The 27762-nt window shown below is 46.5% G+C and overlaps 1 protein-coding gene across 1 annotated transcript in view; it reads left to right on the top strand.

Moving 5' to 3' along the window:
- Positions 1-24057: 24057 nt before the first annotated feature.
- The window catches only part of LOC117038163 (zinc finger protein 77), a 47360-nt gene continuing 43655 nt past the window's right edge, over positions 24058-27762 (top strand). Inside the window, exon 1 of the mRNA XM_033134859.1 lies at positions 24058-24211. Coding sequence (XP_032990750.1) covers positions 24125-24211 — 87 coding nt within the window. The 5' untranslated portion in view covers positions 24058-24124. The remainder of the gene's footprint in view (positions 24212-27762) is intronic.

The following is a 27762-nucleotide window of genomic DNA, read 5'->3' as shown; positions in this document are numbered from 1 at the left end:
AACCTCACCCTGTGTAGGGGACCTGGCTGAGTGCTGGATTTGTCCTCCGATGCCTGTCTCTACCTTTGGTAAGTGATGATCCATAGTTATTCCTGTTAGCAATTTCTCAACTCTCCCTACATTTATTGTCGTTTTTTTTGTTTGTTTTTATTATTTTTTTATTATTATTGGGGAAGGAGTACAGGACTTTTATTGGGGGAACAGTGTGTACTTCCAGGACTTTTTTTTCCCCCAAGTCAAGTTGTTGTCCTTTCAGTCTTAGTTGTGGAGGGCACAGCTCAGCTCCAGGTCCAGTTGCTGTTGCTAGTTGCAGGGGGCACAGCCCACCATCCCTTGTGGGAGTTGAACCGAAAACTTTGTGGTTGAGAGGACGCACTCCAACCAACTGAGCCATCGGGGAGCTCAGCGGCAGCTCAGCTCAAGGTGCTGTGTTTAATCTTAGTTGCAGGGGGCAGAGCCCACCATCCCTTGTGGGACTCGAGAAATTGAACTGGCAACCTTGTGGTTGAGAGCCCACTGGTCCATGTGGGAATTGAACCGGCAGCCTTCGGAGTTAGGAGCATGGAGCTCTAACTGCCTGAGCCACCGGGCCGGCCCCTTATTGTTTTTATAAAAAAAAAAACACCTCGGTAAATCCACCAGGGCAGGAGACAGTCCTATTCAGCCCAGTCCCCTCTCTGCCATTGAAATGGACATTGCAGTATTTTCCCCACAACCCAGTGGGGAAACAGTAGCTGGTTATTAAGGAGAAATTATAGCCTCATGATCCCCTTGTACAAGGAGCTATTTTGGTAGAGTGTCCATATGACCTTGTTTCTGACTCATCAGTGAAGACACACTTGTGTGTCCTGGTTGGACAAAATGCCACTCGTTCATGGAATATGTGTTGAGATGGAGTCCCAGGGAGCAGGTTTCAGGCTCTTGGCCTTACATGGAAAGGTGGTGACTCAGTTATGTACCCACCCATGTAAACATTCATGTAACTAGTTGGGCATCAGCTGTAACCAGTTGGCTGTCAGCCACTATTGTTCTGTATGTTATATATCTGCTGTGGGTACGTTAGCAAGCACCGATGTTGTGGATCTTGTGGATACTACTTCCTTTGTTTCGACTGGCTGCCAGCGAGGATATAGTGGTATGATCCCCCATCCATGGCTCCGTCGGTCCTGTTCAACCTCACCATATCCTGCATTCACCTGCCAGGAGCTGAGCTCCTCATTAGCCCCTGCATTACAGTATTTTATGTTCCTTTTATCTTGCTTCTAATGCTGAAAGGATTTGTCACCTCTCTATGCATATCTGGCCACATTTTTAAGTGGAAAGGATCTGTATTTCAATTGAGGTGATACAGAGCAACATGGTAAAGTAAAAATTGATGACTAAGAGAAGGAAATAAAAAGGCCCAAGTGGCCTCTACTCCTTTAGGCAGTGAGAGGGGACAAGCATCTCTTCAGTGTCAACATCAAAGGTTCATGCTCGTGACTGACTTTTGAGTGATGGGTGAAAGAAGGCTTCACCATGTTCACCCTTGACTCAGTTCCTGCCCCCATCCCTGATTATGTCCTTGAGCATGTATCTTTGCCCAACATTTTAGTAGGTGCTTTAGAGAATACCTGAAAAGAATGAGGCCTGGTCCTACTCACTAATTTTAATTTAAGAGAGAAGATCCAAGTCTTTTCTGACAATTAGGGAACTGAGTTCACTGGCAGTTGGTCTTAACTTCTCATTCATTGGTCCTGAAATATATTTCAGCAAGAGACGGGTTTCTGGAAGACAGGCTTATTGCACAATACCAGGAATATTCTGCAACCAAGAAATTCAATTAATTGCATTTTTTAGAGCACCTACCTTAGCCCAGACACTGTAACAACTATATCAGATTCATGAGCATGAGCAAAAGTGGTAGTGAAATTAAACTGTCCCCTTTTCACCTCTGAAAGTACGATGATGCGTTGAAAAGGGTGGAACATTTATAATGTCCCTTATAATGGGGGAATATTTAGGTGAAGCCATGTTAACCCTCAGGTGAATGCTGAGAAATTCCGGGGTATCGGGTCTTCACCCTTATGACAGGGAGCTGCTTCCATGATCGGTGCAACTCACTACACATGAGTATGATGTTCATGAGGATTCTAGCTTGCTAACCTTTACAGATCTCACAAACATCTCTTTGCATTGGAAATAGGTGATTGTGGCTCTTTGTAGATCGGACTGTGATTCTGGTACTTCTGTGGATGTAACTGGTACTTTTTTCTAATTCCAACACTAATTTATGTATATAGCAAATAAACCCAGTTACACAATTTTTAAATGCCACCAGTAGAAAACATGTAAAAGCATGTAAGACTATTCTTTTTGGTTATAGGTTGTGATTTCCATCATTTGCCTTCCTTTGAACTCTTAGATGTAGCTGAATCTTGATCATTCCAAGACAAGGGCAGGTAGAATTTGAGATGATTATGGAGTGATACCCATTTCCGTATGGTTGTTGGTTCATGGACTGGGCTTGTCATTGCTCGAGTAGATGTAACGATGAAAAATCTAAGCAGCAACAGTCAACAGCGAGTCAGCCACTGGAGCCAGCACAGCTCAACAAAGGACTTTCTGGTCCCCAGCTGACAACAGTCCCCTTAAATTATCTGCCTGCAGCCCAAGGAGGATTTTGTGCTACAGCTCACATATCTTGCTGCACTTGGATAAATACCCAACAGGTAAAATTAGAAACAACCAAACTTTTCAAACTTGACAAGTGCCCCAAGGGACATTCCAGTTTCATGACAAGTGCCACTAACTGGTTAGGAACTAAATTGTCTGATATTTTCAGCTGGTTCCCTCCTGGGCTCAGGGCTACTTTCAGGTCTGGATTGCAAATTGTTCTACCCCCATCATTGTTCCGATCTGTCTCATATACCTCATTGTCAAAAGGTTTATGTTTTGTGTAACCAAGTGTGTTAAGTGCCCTGTGAAAACGCAGATAATGTTTGCTCGAAGATCAAAGATGACCAATCAAGCCTTCCCTTCTGAAGGACCACTCGCCGTAGCTGAAATACAGATAAGGGGCAATTCTATGCCTGAGACAAACTCCTCTTAACCTTATTTGTCAGATGTGACCATTGTCCCTATGACTTTGACTCCTGTTCAGTGACACCCATTTACTTCCTATTGGGACATGATACATTGAACACAAGCCTTCCCAACCTCAAGAGACCACGTGTTCCAACCACATTTACAAACGGTTGAGCATCAATGCTTCCTATGGGAAGACCTCCATCATGGGAATAATGGGAGTGGAAATGGCCATGATAGAGTCATTTACGTGAAGGGAACAAGAATGAAGCTGGGAGATCAGGAAGAGATTACCTGATGCTCACTGCACCTACTAACTTTTGAACCAGCTGTGAGACCACCCTGAACTTTACTTCCTCCTCACCGTGACAACCAGACCATCTGTGCACTTCCTGTTGAAAGGAGCCCCTGCAATGTACCAGCCAGTACCCTTCATTTGCACAGAGGATCAACAAGTGTGGAAGTCTTGGACTTTTGTGCTTGCTGAGGAAGTACCTTCAGGAACTTGTTTGCCTCAGAATCTCACCAGCTGCAGCTGAGCAAGCCTTTTTGAACTGGGCATGACACCACGTTAGACAGCCAATAGGAAAAGTTACTTCTTTTTCAAACTTTGTGAATTTTGCCTTTATAAACCCTGCCTTTCTGTTCTCTCCAGAGCCTAGTTTGGGTTGCAACCTGAATCTGCATTTCTTGGATTGCAATCCTTTTGCTCAGATAAATGCTTTTAATTTTTCATTATAGCTTGAACGATTTTTTGGTTGGCAGAATACGTAAAGAATCCTTACATCTGGGGGCGGCCCGGTGGCTCAGGCGGTTAGAGCTCCATGCTCCTAACTCCGAAGGCTGCCGGTTCAATTCCCACATGGGCCAGTAGGCTCTCAACCACAAGGTTGCCAGTTCGATTCCTCGACTCCCGCAAGGGTGGTGGGCAGCGCCCCCAGCAACTAAAATTGAACGTGGCACCTTGAGCTGAGCTGCTGCTGAGCTCCCGGATGGCTCAGTTGGTTGGAGGGCATCCTCTCAACCACAAGGTTGCCAGTTCGATTCCTCAGCTCCCACAAGGGACGGTGGGCTGCGCCCCCTACAACTAGCAACGGCAACTGGACCTGGAGCTGAGCTGTGCCCTCCACAACTAAGACTGAAAGGACAACAACTTGAAGCTGAACGGCACCCTCCACAACTAAGATTGAAAGGACAACAACTTGACTTGTAAAAAAGTCCTGGAAGTACACACTGTTTCCCAAGAAAGTCCTGTTCCCCTTCCCCAATAAAGTCTTAAAAAAAAAAAAAAAAGAATCCTTACATCTGAATAACAAACACACACACACACACACACAACCCAGTTAAAAAGCAAGCAAAGAAATTGAAAGACATTTCGCCAAAGATGCTATCCAAACAGCCTATACATGCATGAAAAGATCTCAGTCTCGCTCATCATAACACAATGCAATTGAAAACCACAAGGAGATGCGACTTCACCCCCACTGGGATGGCTAGAATCCAAACATCAGAAAACACGTGTCTCACAGTTGGAGACATCGGAACCCTTGTCCACAGCAGGTGGGAAGGTGCAGCCCCTGTGCAAAGAGCTTGGTGGTTCCTCACAGCATTACCCATAGAGGTCCCCTATGACCCCGCTATTCCACTCCTAGCTACACTGAAACAGATACTCAAGATGCGTAAGGAATGTTCATTGTAGTAATATTAACAATAGCCCACAGTTGACACATCTGTAATGCCCACCCATGGCTGCATGGATAGTCAAGTGTACCATATACACAGGATGGGCTACCACTGACCCATATAAAGGAAGGAAGCACTGACGCGTGTTGCAACATGAAAGAGCCTTGAAAATATGGTGAGTGAAATCAGCCAGACACAAAAGGCCACATAGTGTAATTCCAACGATATCAAATATCCAGAAAAGGCAAATTCGTGAAGACCGGAAGTATTTTAGTGGTGCCCAGGAGGTAGAGTTTACATGGTTACCATGGCCTGTAAATTTGTTCCTAAAAGTGGGGATGTAATTCACAAACCACAATGTTCACAGTTTTTAGTATAAAACTCAATGGTTTTGTTACAGGAATCTTGGTTTTTCTTGTCAACATAGTGAAGAATCAAAGATCAGCAAGCTGATTAGTATGCTAGCAGGGTTTATTAGTGATACATTCTCAGGGAATAGAATGGGCCTAGTCGAGGTGGAGAAGAGAGAGTGTAAGACAGAGAGAGACAGAGAGAGCGAGAGGGCATGAGCAAAGGAGGGAGGGAGGGAGAGAGAGCCCTTGTCCCAAGGACTTACAGTTTGCTGGGTGGGGTGAGGGAGTTACATGTTGATTTTGCTCTTCCACAGGAGTTGTGACCTCCTAAGATGGGTGACGGTCTGGTAATTCAGATCCTTATCTTGCTCCATATCACCTCTCTGTTGTAAAAACCAATATGTGTCTGGAGGCCAAATAACTAATCAAAGTTAGTTATGAGCTTTTCCTGTAGGCACCATGGACCCCCTCCCATCCCTCCCCTTCTCCTACATTTTCTAACTTCTAAGTAACATTTTCTCCCCTCAAGCAGTAGGAACCCAAATCTTTGGGGACTTTGGGGCAACAATCACTCTGGCTGCTTTCTGCTGTAATGGGACATTGAGACATCTTTGGGTTCTGTCTGCTTGCTAACTGTTGATCAGAGAAAGTGGAGGGAAGTATCCATCCATCAGTCCATGATAGGTATCTGGAACTTCAGGCCCTAGGGATCGATACTTGTTCATAAAGATCATTTATAGCTTTATAGCCTCTATTCTAGAAGAGATAAATGTAGTCAGTGAGGTGATTATCATCGGTCCAAATAGTAATACCACTAGTATGGTTAATAATGGGGCTGCAAAACAAAGAAGTAAAGACATGAGCCATGAATTTGAATCCCAGATTGAGGTTGAGGTCTTGATCCTAGATGCAAAGATGCTCTGAATGTTCTGTTGGACTTGTCCTGATTTGTTAGCATAGAAGCATCACTGTTCCTTAAGATATATGCATGTTCCTCCAGCTGAGGCTCTAAGTAGGTCTAATGCCCTTTGATTTGGGAGGGCAACTCCAGGTAATGAGTCCTGTGGTTCTTGGAATGCCACAAGCGTTTCCACTGTTTTGGTTAATGGCTCAGCCATCTCCTGGGATAGGCAGTGGTGGATTCCTAAGGAAGCATCCGCTACCACTGTTCCCGTAGCAGAGAGAATACCAATAAGTGATATTAGAGGACTAAGAGGAGCGACCCTCTAGAAAAGGTGTCCTTGTCTTCATAATGGGAACAGGAGTGTGGTGTTTTCCCACGCTATGGAAATGTCAGAAAGAATATACCCGACAGAGCAGATTCCTCTCCATTGCAGAGGGAGGGTCCAATATGCCTGGGATCTGCAAATCCAATAGACTCCTGTCAAAGCGGATATTTCTGCTCCCAAAGTAATCTCTGTGAGTTTCACCGGCTGGGTTTCTACAGAGATATATTTGCCATTGACTAGTTGTTTCTTGGGTATTTAGTACCCACCATTGTAATCCCTGTGCTGCCAGTGAGGCTGCAACCAGGGGGTCTATTGTGGGATTGCAGGACCTTGTGCTATTTATGAATTCATTAAAGATAGAGCCCCTCTTTAGAGCCCCTCTCAAAATGTATGGCAGTTTGAGAGCTGCGGTAAAGAGTTGTACAGTACTCCCTTTCCTATGGGAAGAACTCATTAACTGGAAAGGATGGCCTGCCTTGGCAGTAAGCTGTTTTTTTTAAAGGTGGGCTAAGAATAGCTGGCTTTAGAAAACGAATATGTATGAAATTTGTTTCGTCCCCTGGGTTAGGAATTCCTCCAGAGATATAGGGTATTATGGTGAGGAAAATTCCATGAGTAATATTTGTAAGAGAAGGGTTCGGGATTAGAAAATTCTGCTGGCTTTGGCTATTGGCAATCCTTCTTACAGACGCGCCTCCTGGAGCATTATTGGCAATGCAGACGGGATAGCCAGTCTGAAGATGGTTCATTCTGTGAGAGAATAGAGCCCCTCTAGGGGAACGTTGACTGCTAGTGGAAAAAAATCTTGAGTAACAATTTAGCAAGGTTTTTAAGTAGCTCTGGTGCCCCATGAGTTGGAATATAGAGTCTTTTCATGGAGACATAGCATAAGCGAAAAGGGTAAGCAGTGAAATAAGGAGCTACTTATCAGATTCAAAAGTAGTCTGAAATAGGAACTTGAGGTCTTCCACTGGCCCACAGCAGTAGGTAGCATTGTCCTGCTGTTTTGGAAGTCCTAAGAATTCGGTTAATTCCTTCCACGGTTTGACTTGAAAATGGTGTATCCAGCTGAAGATGCCGGGGACCTTGATGGCTATTGGAGAAGGCATAAAAATAAGGAGGGGTCCATTCCATGAGGGTTGTAGTTGAGAACTAGGGGAACCGTCCTTCCAAACTTTTATTAAAACCTGGGCTCCTGGGGCATACAATGGAGTAGTTGTATCCTGACTAGGTTTTTGCTATAGGCCAGATTCCCGGAGGGTGGCCTGAAACTGAGCCACCATCTGTGTGTCTGTCTGCTTCCAAAGAGGAAGCCTCCGTGTCTAACAAGAGGTCTGAATATAGAAAAGGCTGACCATATAATGTTTCAAAGGGATTGAATGTCTGCTTGACACTGGGTGCAGAGCAAAGCAATCAGCAGGGCTTCTTTCCATTTAAGAGAGGTTTCCTGTGTCATTTTTCTAATGGCAGTTTTTCAGAATTGATTGGCCCTCTCTACCTCTTCCCATGACTGGGGCACAGTGGAGTTTAGAGTTTATTCCCAGGGCCTTGGGGATTGTTTGAGCTATGGTGGAAGTAAAGGCTGCCCCGTTATTGCTCTAAAGTGAACAGGGTAACCCGAATCTAGGAATAATTTCATGCAGAAGCTTTCTAGCTGCCTCTTGGGCCCTCTCAGGTAAGGTTGGAAAGGCCTGTTTCCACCCTGTAAAGGAGTCTGCAAAGACTAACAGGTAATTGTGTACTCTTCCATGTAGGGTGACAGTATTCAGATGTTTTTCACTTTGTGTACCTGTTTGCATAACATTTGGAGGGTCAGGATTTTCTTCTATAACTATTTTGGTTCCTAACAATTGGAGAAGCTCCCTCCCGAGGAGAGGCATTGGGCATTCAGGAACTACAAGAAAGTGATGAATGAAATAATATCCATCCCAGAGACAGTCCAAAGGAGGAATGAAGTTCTTAGTGGTGAGCTTTCCCGCCACACCCTGGACAGTGCAAGTTTGGGAGGAAAGGAGTTTGGAGAAGGCAATAAGGACAGTGTAGGTGGCCCCAGTATCCAACAAAAAGGTTATTGTCCCACCTGCAACATCCATGCGTACCCTAGGTTCCAGTCCAGTAATGGTGACCTCTTGAGGTGGGGCCGACTGGGGCCGGCAACTTCTGTCCTGAGTTACCATCGGCAAGGCCCTTCTGCCCTTGGGACAGAGGGCTGCCCAACGGACTGTACCCCTGCATTTGTAGTAGGGCATTTGAGGAGGCTTATTACCATTAGGGCACTCCTTTGACCAATGCCCTGCCTCTCGGCACACGTGGAACTCAGTGTCTTTTGGACCACGCCATGCAGGGCCTGCAGGATGTGACTGAATGTCCCGCAAATGCGGCTAAAACTTGGGTGTGCTTAGTCTCCTTCCATTTCTCCTTCTCTTGAGCCCTGGATTCCATCTCCTGGTCGCAGTTGTAAAAGACCACATTGGTTGTGGTCAGCATTTCATCCAACGAAACCCCAGGTCTCTGGAGAAGCTTTTGTAACTTTCTCCTAATGTCAGAAGCAGATTGAGTTAGAAATTTGTCCTTTAATATTACTTGTTCCTCGCAGGACTCTAGATCTAAGTTAGTATGTTTAATGAGAGCTTCCCTCAGCCTTTCTAAGAAGGTAATAGAATTTTCATCCAGTCCCTGGCTAATGGCAGACACCTTAGAATAATTAATGGCCTTTTGATGGCCTGCCTTGAGTTTCACCTTAATACAGAGTAAGAAATGGTTTCTCTCCCACTTTGGGGAATTGCTGTTATAATCCCATTCAGGGCCCATGGGTGGGACCTTATTTCTCCTATAGGGTATTTGTTGTCAGACAGATGTAAATTGTTAGTGATGTAGGAAATTTTCTCTGAGTGCCGGGATCGTGTCTTGTGAAACCAAAGAATGGAAGCACGGACCAAGGAGAGGTGAGGAGTTGTAAAAGAGGATAGTTTATTAAAAGCAAAGAATGACAGCTCTCGGAATGAGAGAGTGTCCCTGACTGGGGTGCCCAGTGACTGAGGCAAAAGCTGTTACTTTTATACCTTCCGTTGCCTATTTGGAGAAGGGGAGCTGGTGCCTTCTAATGGAATTTGTCTACTAGGTTTGTCCTGTTTGCCCATCCTGAAGGGATTAACAAACCCATTCTTATCAGATAATTTATTAACCTAAAGGTGCTGTTATATTTTGTCCTGGAGTGAAGGAGTTATTTCAGAACCTGAAGTTCTAGTGTTATAGATACCAGGACCGGAAAGAACCCAAGCGGCACTCAGAGTTAGGAGAGTCAGCTGTATTACCTCGGCGGGCTCAGCAGGATCTTTCCCAAATACTGAGCCCCTAGCAAGGTTCTGAGCAGGTTTTTATGGGTTGAGGACTTCCTTGAGTCGGGGAAGGGGTAGGTGTCGTCTGGTGACTGGCTCAAGGTGTGGCTTGGAGGGGGTTATGCGGCCGTGGGCTGGGGGTTAGGCTGGGGACCTCTCTCTTCGCTCGGGCCACCATTTTAGGTCAGTTCCACGTGGCAGGGAACCAATTTGGGTCAGTTTCCCCATCATCAGGATATGGCTGTCTTTGTTTATTTTACCAGGGCCCTCCCTGTCTACCTAACAACATGCTAACTAACCTGTCTCAATGTTAGCAAATTTTCTGCCTCCTTAATTACTTTTTCCTATTCAATGTCTAACAAAGTTTGTCCCAGAACAGAACTGTCATCACATCTTTCCAGGTCAGTTCATATGCTGACATAGGATGTTGGAAAACATCGACATATTTATCCGGAATTTTTGAATAGCTCCCAAGGTGAGCTTTAATTTGCCTGAGCTCAGTGAGGGAGATGGGTCTGTGTATTAGTTGGGGCCAAATTCTCCCGTCGTTTCTATCAGGGGCAAGAGCTTAGTTGTCATCACATCTTTAGGGGCAGGAGAAGCAGGGGCCAGTGGTTGTGCTGGGGACCCTGGGTAAGGGGTAGTGAAGAAGGCAGAGAAAGGGCCTTCTCTGGGATCACTGGAGCCGGGGTTGGTTCAGTGAGCATTTGGGGATCAGTAAGCACCGCCTTAGTAGGGCTAAGTTCCACTTTTTACATAAATCCCTACGGCCCCTCAAATAGAAAAATACGTGTATATAAGGAATCTCTGACCATTTTCCAAGACGTTTACAAAAAAGGCTGAGTCGTATAATTGTGTTATAGTTTAGGATCCCATTAAGGGGCCAAACCTCCCCTTCCCCTAGTTGGTATTGGGGCCAAGCTGTGTTACAAAAAAAAGATTAGTTGGCTTTTTTTTTTTTTTTTTTTGAGGATCAAATTGCGACCAATTAGAAAGGATACATGTCACGGGGGTCCTGGCGGGGATGGACTCCTGATTCCCCATCTAGAAAAGGGAAAAAACCTTATGATTCGCTGAGATGAGGCAAGTTGCCCCAGGGAATGGACAGTGGCAAGACTGTCCCACCTTTCTTCGGATTTCTGGGGATTGAGAAAGAGTTCTGGTAGTTCCTGCATTCTTCTGGGAGTTGAAAAAGGTTCGGCCAGGAGTGGGAAATTATAGAGGGCTGATAGGGAAAATCCAAGGTAGATTTTGATTATTCCACCCAGAATGAAGTACTCAAGCCCTCATGCAAGCAGTTGTCCCTTTGTTCCTGCACCTATGGGTCTGCTGGTATTAGCGTTACCCTCTGTTGGGCAACAGTGATCAAAAACAGCATGGCTTTAAGGGATTAGATTGCTGCTCAGCAACTCTCAAGCTGAGTTGCAAGCTTGAGATTGCAACTCAGCTTGAATTGTCAGTAAACATGGCAATTACTCTGTGGCAGAATCGACAGGGGCGTGGTAGAGATGTAAGTAGAGTAGTCAAGACAGGCATTGAAGATTTGTGAGAGGCAAATTTGAGCGAGCAGGCATAGTTAAAAGAAAGAGGCCTGAAAAGGCCGAGAATCTCCCCTGAAGGTTCAACTCTTGTCTCCACTCCAGAACTAAACCTAAGTCGAGGATGTGCAGCAGGGGTGGGAATGTGATTGCCTCTGGGGACAGTGGAACAAATGAAAGATTTAGGGTGGAGAAAGTAACAGGAGAGAGCCTAGGCGGGGCTGGTGGTAACTCATCTGTAAATCAGCGAAAGAAAAGGGGAGCCCTGGATACAGGATCAGGGGGTAACGCTGGGTAGAGCTGTCACTGCCCACTGCTCCCCTGGCTGCAAGTCTCCTTGGGACCCTCAGAATTTAGGAGAAAATAAAAAGTTCATGCCTGAGAAGGGGCATGCGTTGCTCTAGGGTGAGCCTGCCTGAAACCGGAGGCCAAACATGTCTAGGGCTCGTGCCGCCTGCGCCGCTCAGCCAACAGACCAACATAGGAGTTGGGTCGTAGAATAAGCGTTTATTATTGTTCGGCACTGCCGGAAGAATGAGTTGCAGGAGACCAAACTGGTCTATAAGAGTTTATTTGGCATGTTTGAGCTGCGGGAGGTCAGGCTAGAAAAGACCATAACCTCTCTGAGCAAAAGGGGTGTGGAGTTTTTTAGGAGGGGGAGGTTGTTCCCCCTTCAATGACAAAAGGTTTCAGGGCACGACCAGCTCCACACCCTGGCCCCAGGTCGCTGTCTGGACTTCCCAGGTCCTCTGATCACAGGCCCCCAGGAGATAAAGCAAGACAGGATCAAGACAAGATGGCTTTTAAGATCAGGTTTCTGTTCCTGGCCTAAATATGACTTAACAATTATCAGAGCACCTGTGGTCTGAGGAGGCAGCAGGTTAACAACTCCAAAAACTGCCTTAACATTCTCAGACCGGCTTGGGGTTTTTAAGGGAAACTCTGGGTGTTCCTCCAGGGGCTACATGAGGGTTCTGGGGGTCTGCATGGAGCCTTCCCTCTGGCAACGTCATTCTATGATGGAGTCAGCAACCAAGAACAATGATTAGTCTGGAAAGAATGCTAGGCCATAGAGATTGTGATCAATAAGCCTAAAGGTATTAAGCATAAGTTTCAGGATAATTTTCTACCGTGTTTCCCCAAAATAAGACCTAGCCAGACAATCAGCTCTAATGCGTCTTTTGGAGCAAAAACTAATGTAATACCCGATCTTATAGTAAAATAAGACCGGGTCTTATATTAATTTTTGCTCTAAAGATGCATTAGAGCTGATTGTCCGGCGAGGTCTTATTTTCAGGGAAACACAGTAAAACAGGGAACTGGGTGGGACCAGGGACATTCCAAGCTCAAGCCACAGGGGATGATCTACTGTGAATCTATAGGTAGGCCAAGGAAAGGTGAGGCTGGGGACATGGAGAGGCCTACTGTGGGGGTGCCAACCAGGCCCTGTTTCATGCCCAGGCCCACAGGGCAAAAAGTATTCAGATGCAGATTAAGTTGTTAGAGGCACCTGAGCTGCAAGCTTACAACTGTCCAATGATTTAAACTTATTTCTCTTTTAGCCAAGTTTAGAGGCAGAAAAGACTAAGGCTTTGTTTCTGCCTCCAAACACGGGCCTAGCATGTTTGAATATGCCACCCCCACAATGTGGCATCGCTCTTTAACCCCAAAGGGGGGAGAGGCAAGAAAACCTTGTCGATCCGCACTCACTGCATTCCAAAGGGCTGGAGACAAAGGGTACAATCAGAGTCACGGCACCAAAATTTTCCTGTAGTCTTGGTTCTTCTTGCTGACACAGTGAAGAATCAAAGGTCAGCAAGCTGATTAGTATGCAAGCAGGGATTATTAGTGGTACGTTCTCCGAGGAGAGAATGGGCCCAGCCGAGGTGGGAGAGAGAGGCCTAGGCTCCGTGTATTAGTGGTACGTTCTCCGAGGAGAGAATGGGCCCAGCCGAGGTGGGAGAGAGAGGCCTAGGCTCCGTGTATTAGTGATATGTTCTCAGGGAAGAGACTAAGCCTAGCTGAGGTGGAAGAGAGAGAGACAGACAGACAAACATAGAGTGAGACAGAGAGAGCAAGAGGGCTAGAGAGAGGGAAGGAGAGAGACAGAGCCCTTTTCCCGAGGACTCATAGTTTCCTGGATGGGGTGAGGGAATTACATATTAATTTGGCAGGAAAAGTGGTGCATACTCTTCCATGGGAGGGTGAGACCTTCTAAGATGTGTGGAGCTCTGTTGATTCAGATCCTCGTCTTGTCAGACCACCTCTTGTCATCAGTTGTTGTAAAAACCAATACCTGGCTGGAGGCAGTTAATCAAAGCTAGTTATGAGCTTTTTCTGTAGTCACTGTGGACCCCCTCTAACCCCTCCTCTTCCTCCTCCATTTTCTAACTTCTACCTAACAGTTTGTGTACATTCACAAAGCTTTGGAATATGACTATACAACCTGAATAAGGAAAAACACGCTTTTATATTTCAAAATTCTCTGGGGACTGACTGAACTGTAATCTGAAAACTACCTGCAGCAAAACTCACTCTTGATAATTCTAAAATCTCACACCTGTGGTTGTGCTGCGAGGAGTCCTGTGCAGGCTGGGGCAAGGGTTCCACTGCCCACACAGGGCGGTGGATTGCTTATATTAAGCCCCAATGTGGGGGCATAAATGGAGGGCAGGGCCTCCGGATGCTAAAGATCATAGGTCCAAAACAATCTGGAACCTTCCGTACACCTGGTGAGATTACTGGTGTTTCTAAAGGGCATAGATCCAAGGTGACCGTGCCCCCTGGCCCATCCGTGACCCCTCCTGTCCCCAGGCCTTCCTGTCCCCTCCTGTCCCATTCTGGACAAGAGGTGATTTGTGGGAAAACTGAGTCTGGGCTTCCCAGTCCTGGAGGAAAACTCAGGAGAAACTATTGGCTTATGAATTTATGCCTGGCCAGCCCCACCTGGAGCAAGGGTTTTTCTTTACCCTCCTTTCTGCAGGGCTGTACTGATCTCCAGAAAAGGTGGAGTAGGAAAGGCCCAGGCCTAGCAATAATAACATTTCTGCCCTGTTGGGCCTCGTGAGCTCCACTTCTGCCCAACACTCTGTCCTCAGGGGACTGTAACTCTGTCGAATCAGGTAATTCAGGGGTGGAGCCCATAGAAAAGTCACGAATACTGCGGGGCCATGGAACTGTAAAGGGAAGGGACCGTGGGCAGGGTCTTTACTACTGTCCAATCGAGGCCATCTGTGTGGCGAGCTTTGTCCAGTCATAGTCTCCCGGTGGGCTAAATGCCTGAAACTCCGTCCAATCAGGTTTCGGGAGTTTGGAGTACAATCCAATCAGACCCCGGGGCGGCTGCATTGCTGGCCCGGCCGTTTGGTGCTTGTTCTCAGGGGCCGTATCTCTTTTTCATTATTACGCAGCTGTGCGTCTCCACGACTGGGGTCCCATTGCTCTCAGCTATGGGGGCAGAGGGGCCGCCAGAGCCTGGAGCACGGCCTGGGGGTGGTGAGTGCGCGGGGTCGACAGATTGGAAACGGCCAGATTATTGGACCCGGCTCTGGACCCTTTCTCCCCGCGCCACACCGGTCCTGACCGGAGACTACTCCTTGGGCCGCAGGGTGGGGTCCGGGGCTCCGTGCTGCCTTTACGTGGGGTCGCCGAGTCCTAGCCCAAGTCTGCAGCAGGTCGTGGGATGGAGGCAAGACGGGACCACCATCGGATTCAGTAGCCAGGCGCTGATGGGTGGTCTGTAGAGACAAGGCACTATGTGTCCGCATCTCAAATCAAACAGAAAGGGCTTTTCTGGGTAGGAGGGTGAGCGGGAAGGCGGTGTGACAGGCACCATGCTCCGCGTACTGAGCACGTTCTCACCTCCTCACCGCCGGTCAGCAGGGGCTGTTGCATGTCAGTGCTTGTTCAGACCAGGGGCTGGGAAAGAGGACAGAGGCTGAGTAAAGCTTGGATTAAAAAATGGGATATTGTGGTCACTTGGTCAAGCCCATAGAGTATGAAAAACCACACTTTATTTGGTGAGAGTTTCATTTAAAGGAATTACTGCAAGGGTCTCAAGAATTGGGCAAAAAGAAATTTCCTTTGATAGACAAGAGTCAACAAAACTGGAAGGACCAGGTGTTGTTGGGATGGCAGGTACTGAGGCCAACGTGTTCTCAGGGGCTGTCCCCTGGCTGGGTGAGGACAGGCCAGAGTTCAGGGGTTTGGGTTTAGCAGAGAAGCTGAATCAAGGTTTGGCCAACAAGCATTGGCTCTGATTGGTCACTGCAGATACACAGTTCATCTCCTAGGAGATGAGGCACTGAAGTGGATGGGGGAGGGGGCGGTGGGTAGGCCCCTGGCCTTGTCCTGAGTAAACAGTGGGGGCAACTGTGGTCCTATCTGAATTGAATGGGAGGCGGGGTACCTGCAGAGTTCCCTTTCCAGACCAAAAGGAAGGGGTAGTTCCTTTCACCCCCATCAGTGATTCCAGGAGCACAGGGCTCAGAGGATTCAGCATTGTCATCTGACACCTTGGGAGTAGCCTCCTCTGTGTACAGCTCCAGACTGAGAGCTTTCCCTCATTCCAGCCCCCGGTTTCAGCTGGTGTAAAATGATTCAATTCTTTTTGCCTCCTTTCTTCTTTTTAGTGGGATGGTAATGGTGCCAGGTCTTTCTCTGTTATGTTCACTTTCACCATCCCAGGTGGGAATTGAAGCAACAACCTTGTTGTTGAGAGCTCACACTCTAACCAACTGAGCCATCCGGCTGCCCCACCGGAAGTTCAGCGGCAGCTCATTGTCTTCAATCTAGTGGAGGGTGCAGCTCACTGGCCCATGTGGGAATCCAACCGGCAACCCTGTTGTTGAAAGCTTGCCCTCCAACCAACTGAGCCATCTGGCCACCCTCCAATTTACTTTTATCCAATCCCAGAGATTTCCCTGCTTTGCTTTCTCCCACCCTCTTAATCTATCACCAGTGGACTTTATGAACCCTCCTCCTTTGATTCTATGTTTAAAATAAGCTGCAAACCGCCATTTCGCAGAGCATTTTCTGTCTGTTGAGATTTTTCTTCCCCAGCAATTGTTGTCAGTTTGGCTTAAATAAACTCTTTAAGGTTTCTCTTAGGCTGGATGTTTTTTGTTGACAAAATTTTTATAAAAACCATAGTGACTCAGATGCAGGGTGTAGAGTGTGACTCCCACCAACACTTTTTCTTCCTAGGTTTCCTTCTTTCAGTAAGTGCCCGCATCTAAATTACAAACTTTATTTTTATCTTTCTGATGTGTGATCCAGATCTTCTCTTGCTAACATGGTTTTTACTTATCACGACTGAGGCAGACCTTGTGATGTTTCATCTTCTGTGAAATAGTTTTCAGTTGTTTGGTCGCCTTTGATTCAGCTGCATGTTCACTGATTTCTGGTGTTTTCTGAGGTACTTGGGGCAGGGGTCCTTTTCACGCGCAGATACCGCGCACATTTTCTCTGCAGTGTGGTTATCTTTTCACTCTCTACTTTGTGCTGTTGAATGGACTCTTAATACTTTATCCATCCTTGTCCTTTGTAGCTTAATATTTTATCCATCCTTGTCCTTTGTAGCTTATTCTTTTTCTCCTTATATAAGAAAACTCTGTACTGGGAAGTCATAGATCACTTGACTCCACCTGGTTCTGAAAGTGTTCTACATTTAAGTCTGCATCAGATTGGTTGTTTTCCATGAAGTCGATGACAGGGACATTCACTGTCCCCTGTCACTAACTGTTCCTCATCCCCCATGTGTTACAGTGTCCGTTGTCCCCACCCCGGGGCAGTGCCAAACCTCTACTCTTTTGTTCCAGCCCCTTTGAAACTGTTCTATTAGGGACAATTAAAAGATCTCAGGTCCCTCCTAGACCTTCTCACAACCCACCTCTTTCCCCTCTTACCTCTCCTTCCTCAAGTCGCTCTACTCCTTCCACCTCTCCTTCAGCTCCCACTTCCTATTTTACCCCAGCTCGCAATCCTGCAGGCACCACATGTAGTGGAGCTCATTTTAAGGCAGACTCCCTGCTGCCTCTCTGGGAGTTCACAAACGGAGAGGCCAGTACAATTAGGGTTCATGTCCTTTTCCCCATGGCGGATTTAGCTCAGGTAGAGACAAAATTAGGAACCTATTCTGAAGATCCTCCTAAGTTCCTTAAGGAATTCCAGGGCATAACCGTGGCCTTTGATCTTACTTGGCAGGACCTTCACATCACTTTAACCACTTGCTGCTCCTTAGAAGAAAAGGACCATATCTGGGCTCTTGCCCAAAGATATGCAGACTAGCAAGCTGCTCGAAACCCAGGACAATACAGGGTTGGGGCCAAGGCTATTCCCAGTCATGATCCTGATTGGAATTTTCAAGCTGGCCAACAGGGCCGGAACAGACAAGATCATATGGTCACCTGTCTTATTGAGGGCATGAAAAAAGGCATTATTAAAGCAGTGAACTATGAGAAGATGAAGGAAATTACTCAAGGTCCAGATGAAAACCCAGCCCTCTTTCAATCCCACTTGACTGATGCCCTCTGAAAATATAGTAACCTAGATCCATCTAGTCCCGAGGACATAACTATTCTTAACATGCATTTTATTCGGCAATCAGCTCCAGATATGAGACGGAAGCTTCAGAAATTAGAGATGGGTCCCCAGACTCTGCCCCCAGCTCTCCTAGATACAGCCTTTAAGGTCTTTAACAACAGGGATGAGGCTGAAAGGGAATCTGGGGTATGGAGGGAAAAGGAAAAAGTTCAGAGAAGGGCTCAATTAATGGCCGCTGCCCTGGCCAGTGCCCTGCCCTTACAGTCTTATCTGGGTTCAGGCCCATGAGGAGGGAGACCACTGAAGATGGGCCCAAACACCTGTTACAGCTGTCATCAGGAAGGACATTGGAGAAAGGCTTGTCCTTACCTAGCCAAGAGGGCAATCCTGGCCCATGTCCCCTAAGCAAAAAGGCAGGACATTGGAAAAATGACTCTCCCCTTGAAAGGGAGGCCATGCCGACTCCTGAAAGGCCAAAAGACGGCTCCTCCAACCAGCTGCCAATGTCAGTCACTGTTGACTATGAGCCAGGCAACTGCCACCTCAACTGACGGGCCCCAGGAGTGGTCCATGCTCCCCTCCTCAACATCGCAGAGGCCGAGCCCAGTGTAACACTTGATGTGGCAGCTAAGAATGCCATCTTTCTTCTTGATACGGGAGCCACATTGTCTGCTCTAATTCATCACCCCAGCCCTACGCCTCCCTCCAGCCTCCTCCTAACAGGTATTGAAGGCAATCCCACCACTTGCAGACAGACCCTGCCTGTACCTATTGCTTTGGGTCCTTTGCTTTTACATGTAGCTTTCTAATTATGCCTCAGTGCCCTATACTTTTTAGGGTGAGACATTATGCAGAAGCTATAAACTTCCCTCCAAATCTCTCCTAACCCTACTCTAATAGCTGCTGCTCTGAAGCCTATTTTCCCTTCTCAAGCATTTAATCTGTCTACGATTCCTCCCTGGATCAGAAAACAGGTCCACCCCATTGTATGGGTTCAGAAAACTCCTGGCACAGCGTCTCATGGAACTCCAGCACAGATTAGGCTGAGGGACTCTACCTATTTTTTCTGTAAGCCTCAATACCCCAATTAACAGTGAAACTCTCTTGGGCTTCAGCCAATTATCAAGTTCGTCAGGGCTAGGCTTTTAATTCCCTGCAATTCTCTCTGCAATATGCCATTTTACTGGTCAAGAAGCCATCTGGACAATACCGGTTGGTTCAAGACTTAAGGATTATTAAAGAGGCAATAATTCCAATTCATCGTTTAGTCCCTAACCCTTATACCCTACTGGGACTAAACCCTCCGGGGACTGAATGGTTCACTGCGCTGTACTTACAGGATACCTTCTTTTGTATTCCACTAGATCTTCAATCTCAATTTTTATTTGCTTTCCCGTGGACGGACCAACCCCACACTCAGGTCCACAAGCCAAAATACTTGGACTGTCCTACCACCAGGCTTCCGAGACAGTCCCCACCTTATTGGCCAGGCCCTAATGAGATTTGAGGGACCCTTCCCTCCCTGGGGCAATTATCCTCCAATATGTTAATAATTTAGAAAAAGGTGGTCCAGGGATGGACGGACTGGGCTGGCACTTGGCCTTGGGCCTCCTGGCTCTGCCTCTCACGGGCCCTCTTGCTTCTTTTCTCCTTATACTAATCTTTGGCCCCTGCGTCCTTAATCTGCTAACAAAGTTTATTGCATCTCGTTTGCAGGCATTTGAACACCAACTCCTCCTGCACAACCAGATTATGCTCCTACAAGACATCCAGCTCATCCCCACACGCAACCCCGAAACTACCATCACAGCTCTGTTGACCAGAGCTCCAACTCCCAGCCTGTCTTTAGAGTTTTCAGTGCTAAGGCAAACCTACCACTCTCATTCTACTTGTGTCTGCTACTCATGTTTTCATCAGCTCATGTTTTCTCTGTTACAACATTTGTTAATAAGAAAGGAATAACACAAGATGATGGCCAGTCATGATTAAGTCTCTGTGAAATCTTCAGGCCTATTCTAAATGTGATTTTTAAAAACAAATAGTATATTTCAAGATAAATGGATCTAGGGATAAATGGAATAAGGGTTTGTGGGCGGAGTTTTAGCAAATAGTTTCCAGAATTCTTTCCTTACTAGAAACTGAAAGTCTGCTCAGTTAGTTTAAATGATTAATATCATCACACTTTAAAGAAGAGGTGACATTAGAAAAGGAACATGGTTGTTTGCTGCGGTGCTAGCTTGAGGGCTAGCCACTCAGATGGGAAAACAACGTAAGAACTTTGGAGACCTCAGTGAGCCATTTGCAAACTCAGGAGGGCACAAAATGCATCAGAGAAAATCCAGACATTTATGACAAAGCCTGATTTTGACGTCAAGGGGTGAAATCTTTGGGAAAGTGATGAGAATGAAGAGGAAGGGGTTATGGTGATTGACAATTCTTGTATATGGAAAGTAAGATATGTGTGTTTGGTAAAAGAAGGTATGAGGAATGGAAATTTTTTTCGTTGAAGAAAGCAATTTTGTCCTAAAGTAAAGTGATAGTTCCAGAATAAAAATGAAAAATATTGGACAAATGTTTCAAGGTTTCTGAAAGTTGTAGGAGGTTTATGGAAAGGGCTCTTGAAAAAGAAATGTTATTTTTGGTCTAGCTAACTAAGATGGAAATAGATTTATTTAACTTTCTCTTAATGTCCGAAGTCCACTAATACAAAATTAGAACTTGGTGTTCTCTCTCTGTTCAAAGGACTGTTTTCCTGTACCATTGGTACGCTCTTAATAAGAAACTGTTAAGGGAAAAGAGGGACTTCCTGTTGTATTAAAATGATTTCCTGTGCTCTGAGTTATCAGGTCTTTGATTGTTCAGGTTAGCAAGTCCTCTTAATATTAAACAAGCTAAAAATGTGATTTAACTTCTGTATTTACCTGTGATGATTAAGTGGAAAATTACATATTGTTCCTGAGTGATCCTATAAGACCCAGTGTTTTAAACCTTTTGATATATTTGAGAAACTTCCCAAATTTTCAAAATTTAAATAAAATTTTGATCTTAACCTGAAAATAACTGGCATTTTTTCAGAAGGATCCCTAAAACATGTCAAATGGACTCTCTTCAAAGGGGGAAAATTCAACTAATTAGTCCTATTTGATATGCTCAAATTTTGAGGTTTGGAAAATGGATGTTATGCAATTGACTCCTTCTCAAGGACACACATAAATATTAGTGAGATTGTATGTATCTCTGTGTCGAAGGGCTACAGCAGCAACAGTTACTGAAGTCTCTGTAGGAAGGATTTTTCCAAACTGGGGAATCCCATTAGCTCCGTAGTGATCCGGGGGACCCACTTTACAGGAGAAATTCTATAGCAGGAAATGTGGCTGATATTGCAGTATTTCCATTACGCTTATCACCCCCAGTCCTGTGGTCTGGTGGAGTGCATAAGGAGGTGGTTAAAACTCAATTGGTGAAACTTGTTGAATCTTTTAATGTGCCTTGTCCTAAAGCCCTTCCCTTGACATTGCTTAACCTGAGATCTACTCCTGTTGGTAAACATCGACTGTCTCCTTTTAAAATAATTACTGGAAGACCCCTGGGACTAGATCAGGGAATGTATGAACCAGCCTTAAGGAGACATACTGATTTCTTGTCGATAATTTATAAAACCTCTTGAAATTAACTCAAAGCTCACAGAGCGATCTTTTCACAGCGCGCTTCCAGGACATGAAGACATGGCTCATCACAACCTACAACCTGGAGAGATGGTCTATTAGAAGAAACATCTCCACAATGATCCCTCCAGTGTCACTGGAAAGCACCGTACCAGTGTTGATTATTAATCCCTGTGCTGAAAAATTACAACATATCGACCCATGCGGTCCCGTTTCTCCTTTAAAAAAAGGTTCCCTCACCTGCACCTGACTCATCCCACACCTCAAAATAAAGTTATCTGGAGCAGACAACATCTGAAGAAGATGGCTTGTCTCAAAATCTGGGACAAGATCAGCTTGTCTCAGCCAGCTGACAATTTTGATGCACAATTCCATGAAGTTTTGCAATATTTTCATCAGTTCTGCTCATTACTGGAAGCCCTCTCTTCATCAGTGATGCCTTCTCTCCCCTCAGAAAAACCATTAATCCATTTGTACACTGCCGTTTTCTTCATGGCATTATCCCCATAACCTTATCCTAACACGTCCCTGATTTCACTTCCACTCTTGCCAAGTTAAACAAGAAATTTAATGTCTGCTCATCGCTCTAATTGAAGCTCAGGCATATTTGTGATGGCACACAAAAACACGCAACAACAGTAATGAACGCCACTCAGCAAGACACCACCACACGTTGACCTGAACACAGCTGTGAGACTCTGATATACCAAGGTTATGAAACCTTAGCAAGCTGTTGTACAGTTCCGCCAATGTAAGTGCACAGTGGCAAGTTCTTGAACTTAGTTATCAGACCTTGCATACACAGGATGGGATATCACCGAGCCTTAAAAAGGAATGAAGCACTGACCCGTTGTGCAACATGAATGAACCTTAAAAATATGCTGATTGAAATCAGCCAGATATAAATCAGTCTCTGGTCCCGCTCCCCACATAAGAACGCAGGATATGGTGAGGCCAAAAAGGAAAACTCATGAAGACATAGATGGGGAAGTCATACTACTATATTCTCGCTGGAAGCTGGGTTGGAGACACAGGAAGCAGGAGCCACACTGTCTGCAACCCGCCGTCCTAACTACAATCTGCACTTGCCAGCCACCGTCTTCTTGCTAGCCCCCTTTTTTTGCTAGCGTAGCCACAGCAGTTATATTAGTGGCCAATGGCTCACTGGTTACAGCTGACGGCCAACTAGCCACAGCTGATGGCCATCCAATCACAGTTGATGGCCATTTACTACCTGAGCCAGCACCTTTCCACGTGAGGCCAAGAGCCTGGAAATTGCACTTGTGGCTCTGTTCCCACACTACATAGTGGGGCAGACGGGTTGCTCAGTTGGTTAGAGCGTGTGCTCTCAACTACAAGGTTGCTGGTTCGTCTCCTGCAAGGGATGGTGGGCTGTGCTCCCTGCAACTAACAACAGTCAACTGAACTTGGAGCTGAGATGTACCCTCCACAACTAAGATTGAAAGGACAACTTGATTTGCATGGAGCTGATGGGTTCTGGGAAAGACCCACTGTTCCCCCATAAAGTCCTGTTCCCCTTCCCCAATAAAATCTTAAAAAAAAAAAAAAAGGCCACATAATGTATGATTCCAATTATATAAAATATCCAGAAAAAGGCAAATTCGTTCATACAAGATGTATTTTAGTGGTCCCTAGGAAGTAGGGTTTCCACGGTTATCAGTTATCACTGTTTTTAGTGTAAAACTCAGTGGTTTTTGTACATTCAGAAAGCTCTGGAACATGAATATACAATCTAAATGAGGAAATACACCCTATTGTAAGTGAAAATTCTGTGGGGACTGACTGAAATGTGATCTGATTAATTTTCCTGCAGCAAAACCCACTCCTGAGAATTCTAGCATCTCACAGCTGTGGCTGTGCTGAGCGCAGTCCTGTGCAGGCTGGGGGGAGGGTTCCACTGCCCACACAAGAGGGTAGATTGCCTACCTTAAGCCCCAATGTGGGGCATAGATGGAGGGCTGGGCTTTCAGCTGCCAAAGGTCATAGGTCCAAAACAATCTGGAACCTGCCTTTATACCTGGTGAGATTACTGGTGTTTCTAAAGGGAACAGATCCAAGGTTACTGTGCCCCCTGTCCCACCTCTGACCCCGGAGGTCACTAGGCCCTCCTGTCCCATTCTGGACAAGGGATGATTTGTGGGAAAACAGACTCCAGACGTCCCAGTTCTTGAGGAAAACTCAGGAGAGACCACCGGCGTATGATGTTTTGCCTGGTCAGACCCAGCAGGAGCGGGTTTTTTTCTTTACCCTCCTTCCCACCGGCCTGTACCGGTCTCCAGAGTAGGTGGAGAAGGAAAATGCCCAGGCCAAGAAATAATGGCATTTCTGCCCGGTGCGGCCTTGCGACCTCCATCTCTGCCCATCACTCAGGCCCCAGAGGCGTGTAACTGACCGATAGATAATTCGGAGGTGGAGCCCGTAGAACGTCATGAATACAGGGCGGGGCCTTAGAACTGTAAACGGAAGGGACCGTGGGAAGGGTCTTCTGTCCAATCAGGGACATCTGCATGCGGAATTCTGTCCAGTCATAGTCTTCGGGTGGGCGAGTGTCTGGTCTACCGTCCAATCAGAGTTCGGGAGCTTGGTGTACCATCCAATCAAATCCGGGGGTGGCTGCACTGCCAGCCGCATGGTGGCTGCTCTCGGGAGCCATAGCTCTTTTTCATTATTACGCAGCTGCGCGTCTCCATGAGTCCTCTCTCTCCCATCACTCTCAGCTGCGGGGCGGAGGGCCGGCGAGGAGGACACCGAGAGCTTGGAGCGCGGCCGGAGATGGTGAGTGCACAGGTTTGGGGCGCGAGGAGGTGAGGGGCCTGTTGGTAACGGCCGGAGTTTTCTGGAAGCGGCTCAGGACCCTTTCTCCCCGCGCCACACCGGGTCCCGACCGGAGACTACTCCTTCGGCCGCAGGGTGGGGTCCGGGGCTCCGTCCCTTCCCTACGTGTAGGTCACTGTGTCCTGACCCAAGTCTGCAGCTCGGTTGTGGGGTGGAGGGAGCACGGGACTGTCGTTGGATTCAGTGGCCCGGGGCTGATGCGGAGCGGTGTGTAGGGACAAGGCAGGGATCTCAGAGCTGTGCCCACGTCTCAAATCGCACAGAAAAGGGCTTCTCTTTTCTGGGTAGGAGGGTGAGCGGGAAGGCGGTGTGACAGGCACCATGCTCCGCGTACTGAGCAGGTTCTCACCTCCTCACCGCCGGTCAGACGCAGGGGCTGTTGCATGTCAGTGCTAGTTCAGGACAGGGGTGCGGGGAGGACAGAGGCTGAGTAAAGCTTGGATAAAAAATGGGATATTGTGATCATTTGGTCAAGCCCGTGGAATATGAAAAACCCACACTTTATTTGGTGAGTTTCATTTAAAGGAATTACTGCCAGGGTCTCAAGAATTGGGCAAAAAGAAGTGTCCTTTGATACACGGGAGTCAACAAAACTGGAAGGACCAGGTGTGGTTGGGAGGGCAGGTCCCAAGGCCAGTGTGTTCTCAGGGGCTGTCCCCTGGCTGGGTGAGGACAGGCCAGAGTTCAGGGGTCGGGAGTTAGGAGAGAAGCCTAATCAAGGTTTGGCCAACAAGCATTGGCTCTGTTTGGTCACTGGAGACGTGCAGCTCGTCTCCTAGGAGATGAGACTCAGAAGTAGATGGGGGAGGGGGCGATGGGTAGGCCCTGGCCTTGTCCTGAGTAAACAGTGGGGGCAGCCTGTGAGTCTTACCTGAATTGAATGGGAAGTGGGGTACCTGCAGAATTCCCTTTCCTAGAACAAAAGGGAGGGGCGTTTCCTTTCACCTCCATCAGTGATTCCAGGAGCACAGGGCTCAGAGGATTCAGCATTGTCACCTGACACCTGTGAGCAGCCTCCCCTGTGTCCAGCTCAGCTTTGAGAGCTTTCCCTCGTACCAGCCTCCGGTTTCGGCTGTTGTAAAATGACTGGATTCTTTTTGCCTCCTTTTTTCTACTTAGTGAGGGTGGTAACCATCCTGGGTCTTTGCCTGTTCTCACTTTTATTCTGTGTCCGAACCAGACATCGGCCAGAAAAAAGTGTCTCAGATACAGAAAATATCATATTTTCAATTAGAATTGGGGGAAAGTAGTTCCACACTTTCATGGGAGGTTGGTTGATTTTAGGATTAAAATATTGATAAAAATCATAGTGACTCAGATGCAGGGTGCAGAGTGTGTGACCCTGTGATCCTGTCCCATTTCCTGCTAATAACTGGTCCTCAAAGGTTTATGCACATTTCACTAAACAGGACTTGTGAAACTGACTTGTGTTCAATTCTCATTAGATGGTATAGAATTTCTTACTTGGGGTTAACACTGAATTAACACCTGTTTTCTGAAAGAGCTAAGCAGTTTCCTGTTCTTTTAAACCATAAAAGTGCCCTAGAATTGCATCCCCCACTTTGTCCTTGAACACTGGTGGAAGCCCAGTGATTCTGGGGATCTCATTTACATACGTAATGTGGTCCTTGTGTCATCTTAGTCTATGCTTGAAGCAGGTGCGTCACCTGGGATGGGACAAGCTGCCCGAAAAGCTAGGCCTGTAGAGGTGAGGGTGCACTGGGGTGGTGCTGGGGGCCTCCTCCTGCAGGCGGCTTCCAGCCCCCAGAGCCACCCAGAAGGAGCTGGTGGTGCTGAGAGAAGCCACAGAGCCTGGGAAGGGGGACCCATCTGCATGTGGGCTGGGTGTTTGTCCTGTCCGAGGTGTACTGTGGTTACCTTGGTGCTGCTTCTAACCTGATGGTTGTTTTTTGCATTCAGATTTAATAACAGTACAAACACCTGTGACCTCACTGCCCAGGTGAACAGCGAGGCCCTGGGCAGTTCTTAGCATCCCTGTCTTTTGGGTATTTCTGCCAGGTCTTGTCTTCCTGCCACAGCCATTGTGACCACTTTCCTGACTCTGTTATTCTTCATATGTTTGTCACTTCTCATTCATCACCCAGCAGTGTGTTGTTTGATTTTGCGTCTTACATTTCCAGCAAGGGACTATTACCATCACTACACCAGTAATGTCACACGGGCTTCTCTCTGATTCTCATTCCCGTCTGTGTCACACGTGCTGATATCTGAGGCTCGGTCCCCCTGTTTACTCGTCCATTACAGTGCTGTGTGGCCTGGGTCCTGTCAAGTGTTTCTCATTAGTCAGCAAGGCTACTACAGGGATTCTGGGGTTTGTCTCCAAGTGCAAATTGCAACTTAAAGTTCTGCATAAAGAGGCAAATTGTGGGCTTGTAGATTATGGACAAATTTAAATTTACTAGGAAATGATGGTGGAGGGTATGAATTGACTCCCCTCAAACATTTATTCTTCCTAGGTATTCATTCTTTCACGTAATTGCCACCATCTAAATTACAAACTTTATTTTTGTCCTTCTGATGTGTGACCCAGGATCTCCTCCTGGTGACATGGTTTTTACTGATCACCACTGAGGCTGACCATGTCACGTTTCACCTTCTGTTAAATTGTTTTCAGACCTTTGTTCCCTTTGAGTCCCTTGCATGTTCACTGATTTCTGGTGTTTTTTTAGATACTCAGGGCAGGAGTTCTTTTCTTGTACAGACACTGTGCACATTTTCTGTGGAGTTTGGTTTATCTTTTCACTCCCTTTACTCTGTGCTGGTGAATGGACTCTTAATACTTTATCCATCCTTGTCCTTTGTAGCTTATTCTTTTTCTCCTTATATGAGAAAACTCTGTACCGGGAAGTCATAGATCACTTGATTCCAGCTGGTTCTGAAAGTGTTCTACATTTAAGTCTGCATCAGGTTGGTTGTTTTCCACGAAGTCGATGACAGGGACATTCACTGTCCCCTGTCACTAACCGTTCCTCATCCCCGGTGTGTTACAGTGTCCGTCGTCCCCACCCCGGGGCAGTGCCTGCTCTGGCAGAGATTCAGGCCCCACAGAGGGTCCCGTGTCACAGACTCCCATTCTTATCCATGGGTCCCTCCTCCTGCTATGCTGAGCTGTCCCCCTCACTCTTGTGACTTAATGTCTTGATGGGATGTGGGGAAGTCCGTCCACCTGGTTCTGTAGAGAACGTGGCTATTCTTAGACATTTGCTTTCTGTTTATTTTTAAGAAGTAGTTTTTCATAAATTCAAAAACAAATAACCCCATCCTGATGTTGGCTTTAGAAGAATTTTATTACAACTCTATATCTACTTGAAGATTTCCTATCATGGTGGCGTTGAGTTCACTTTCAGAGAATAATTGTCCTCTTTCCATTTCTTGTTTTGTACTCTGATGTCATTCAGTAAGATTTTATGATTTTTCATTATGACCATTTCATTCTTCATTAGATGTTGAATTGGATAAAATAGTTCTCC

Source organism: Rhinolophus ferrumequinum, chromosome 18 (genome assembly GCF_004115265.2).
Source record: "Rhinolophus ferrumequinum isolate MPI-CBG mRhiFer1 chromosome 18, mRhiFer1_v1.p, whole genome shotgun sequence".
In the NCBI taxonomy this organism is placed as follows: domain Eukaryota; kingdom Metazoa; phylum Chordata; class Mammalia; order Chiroptera; family Rhinolophidae; genus Rhinolophus; species Rhinolophus ferrumequinum.
The sequence above is the reverse complement of the archived record's forward strand: the minus strand, read 5'-3'. Positions and strand labels throughout refer to the sequence as shown.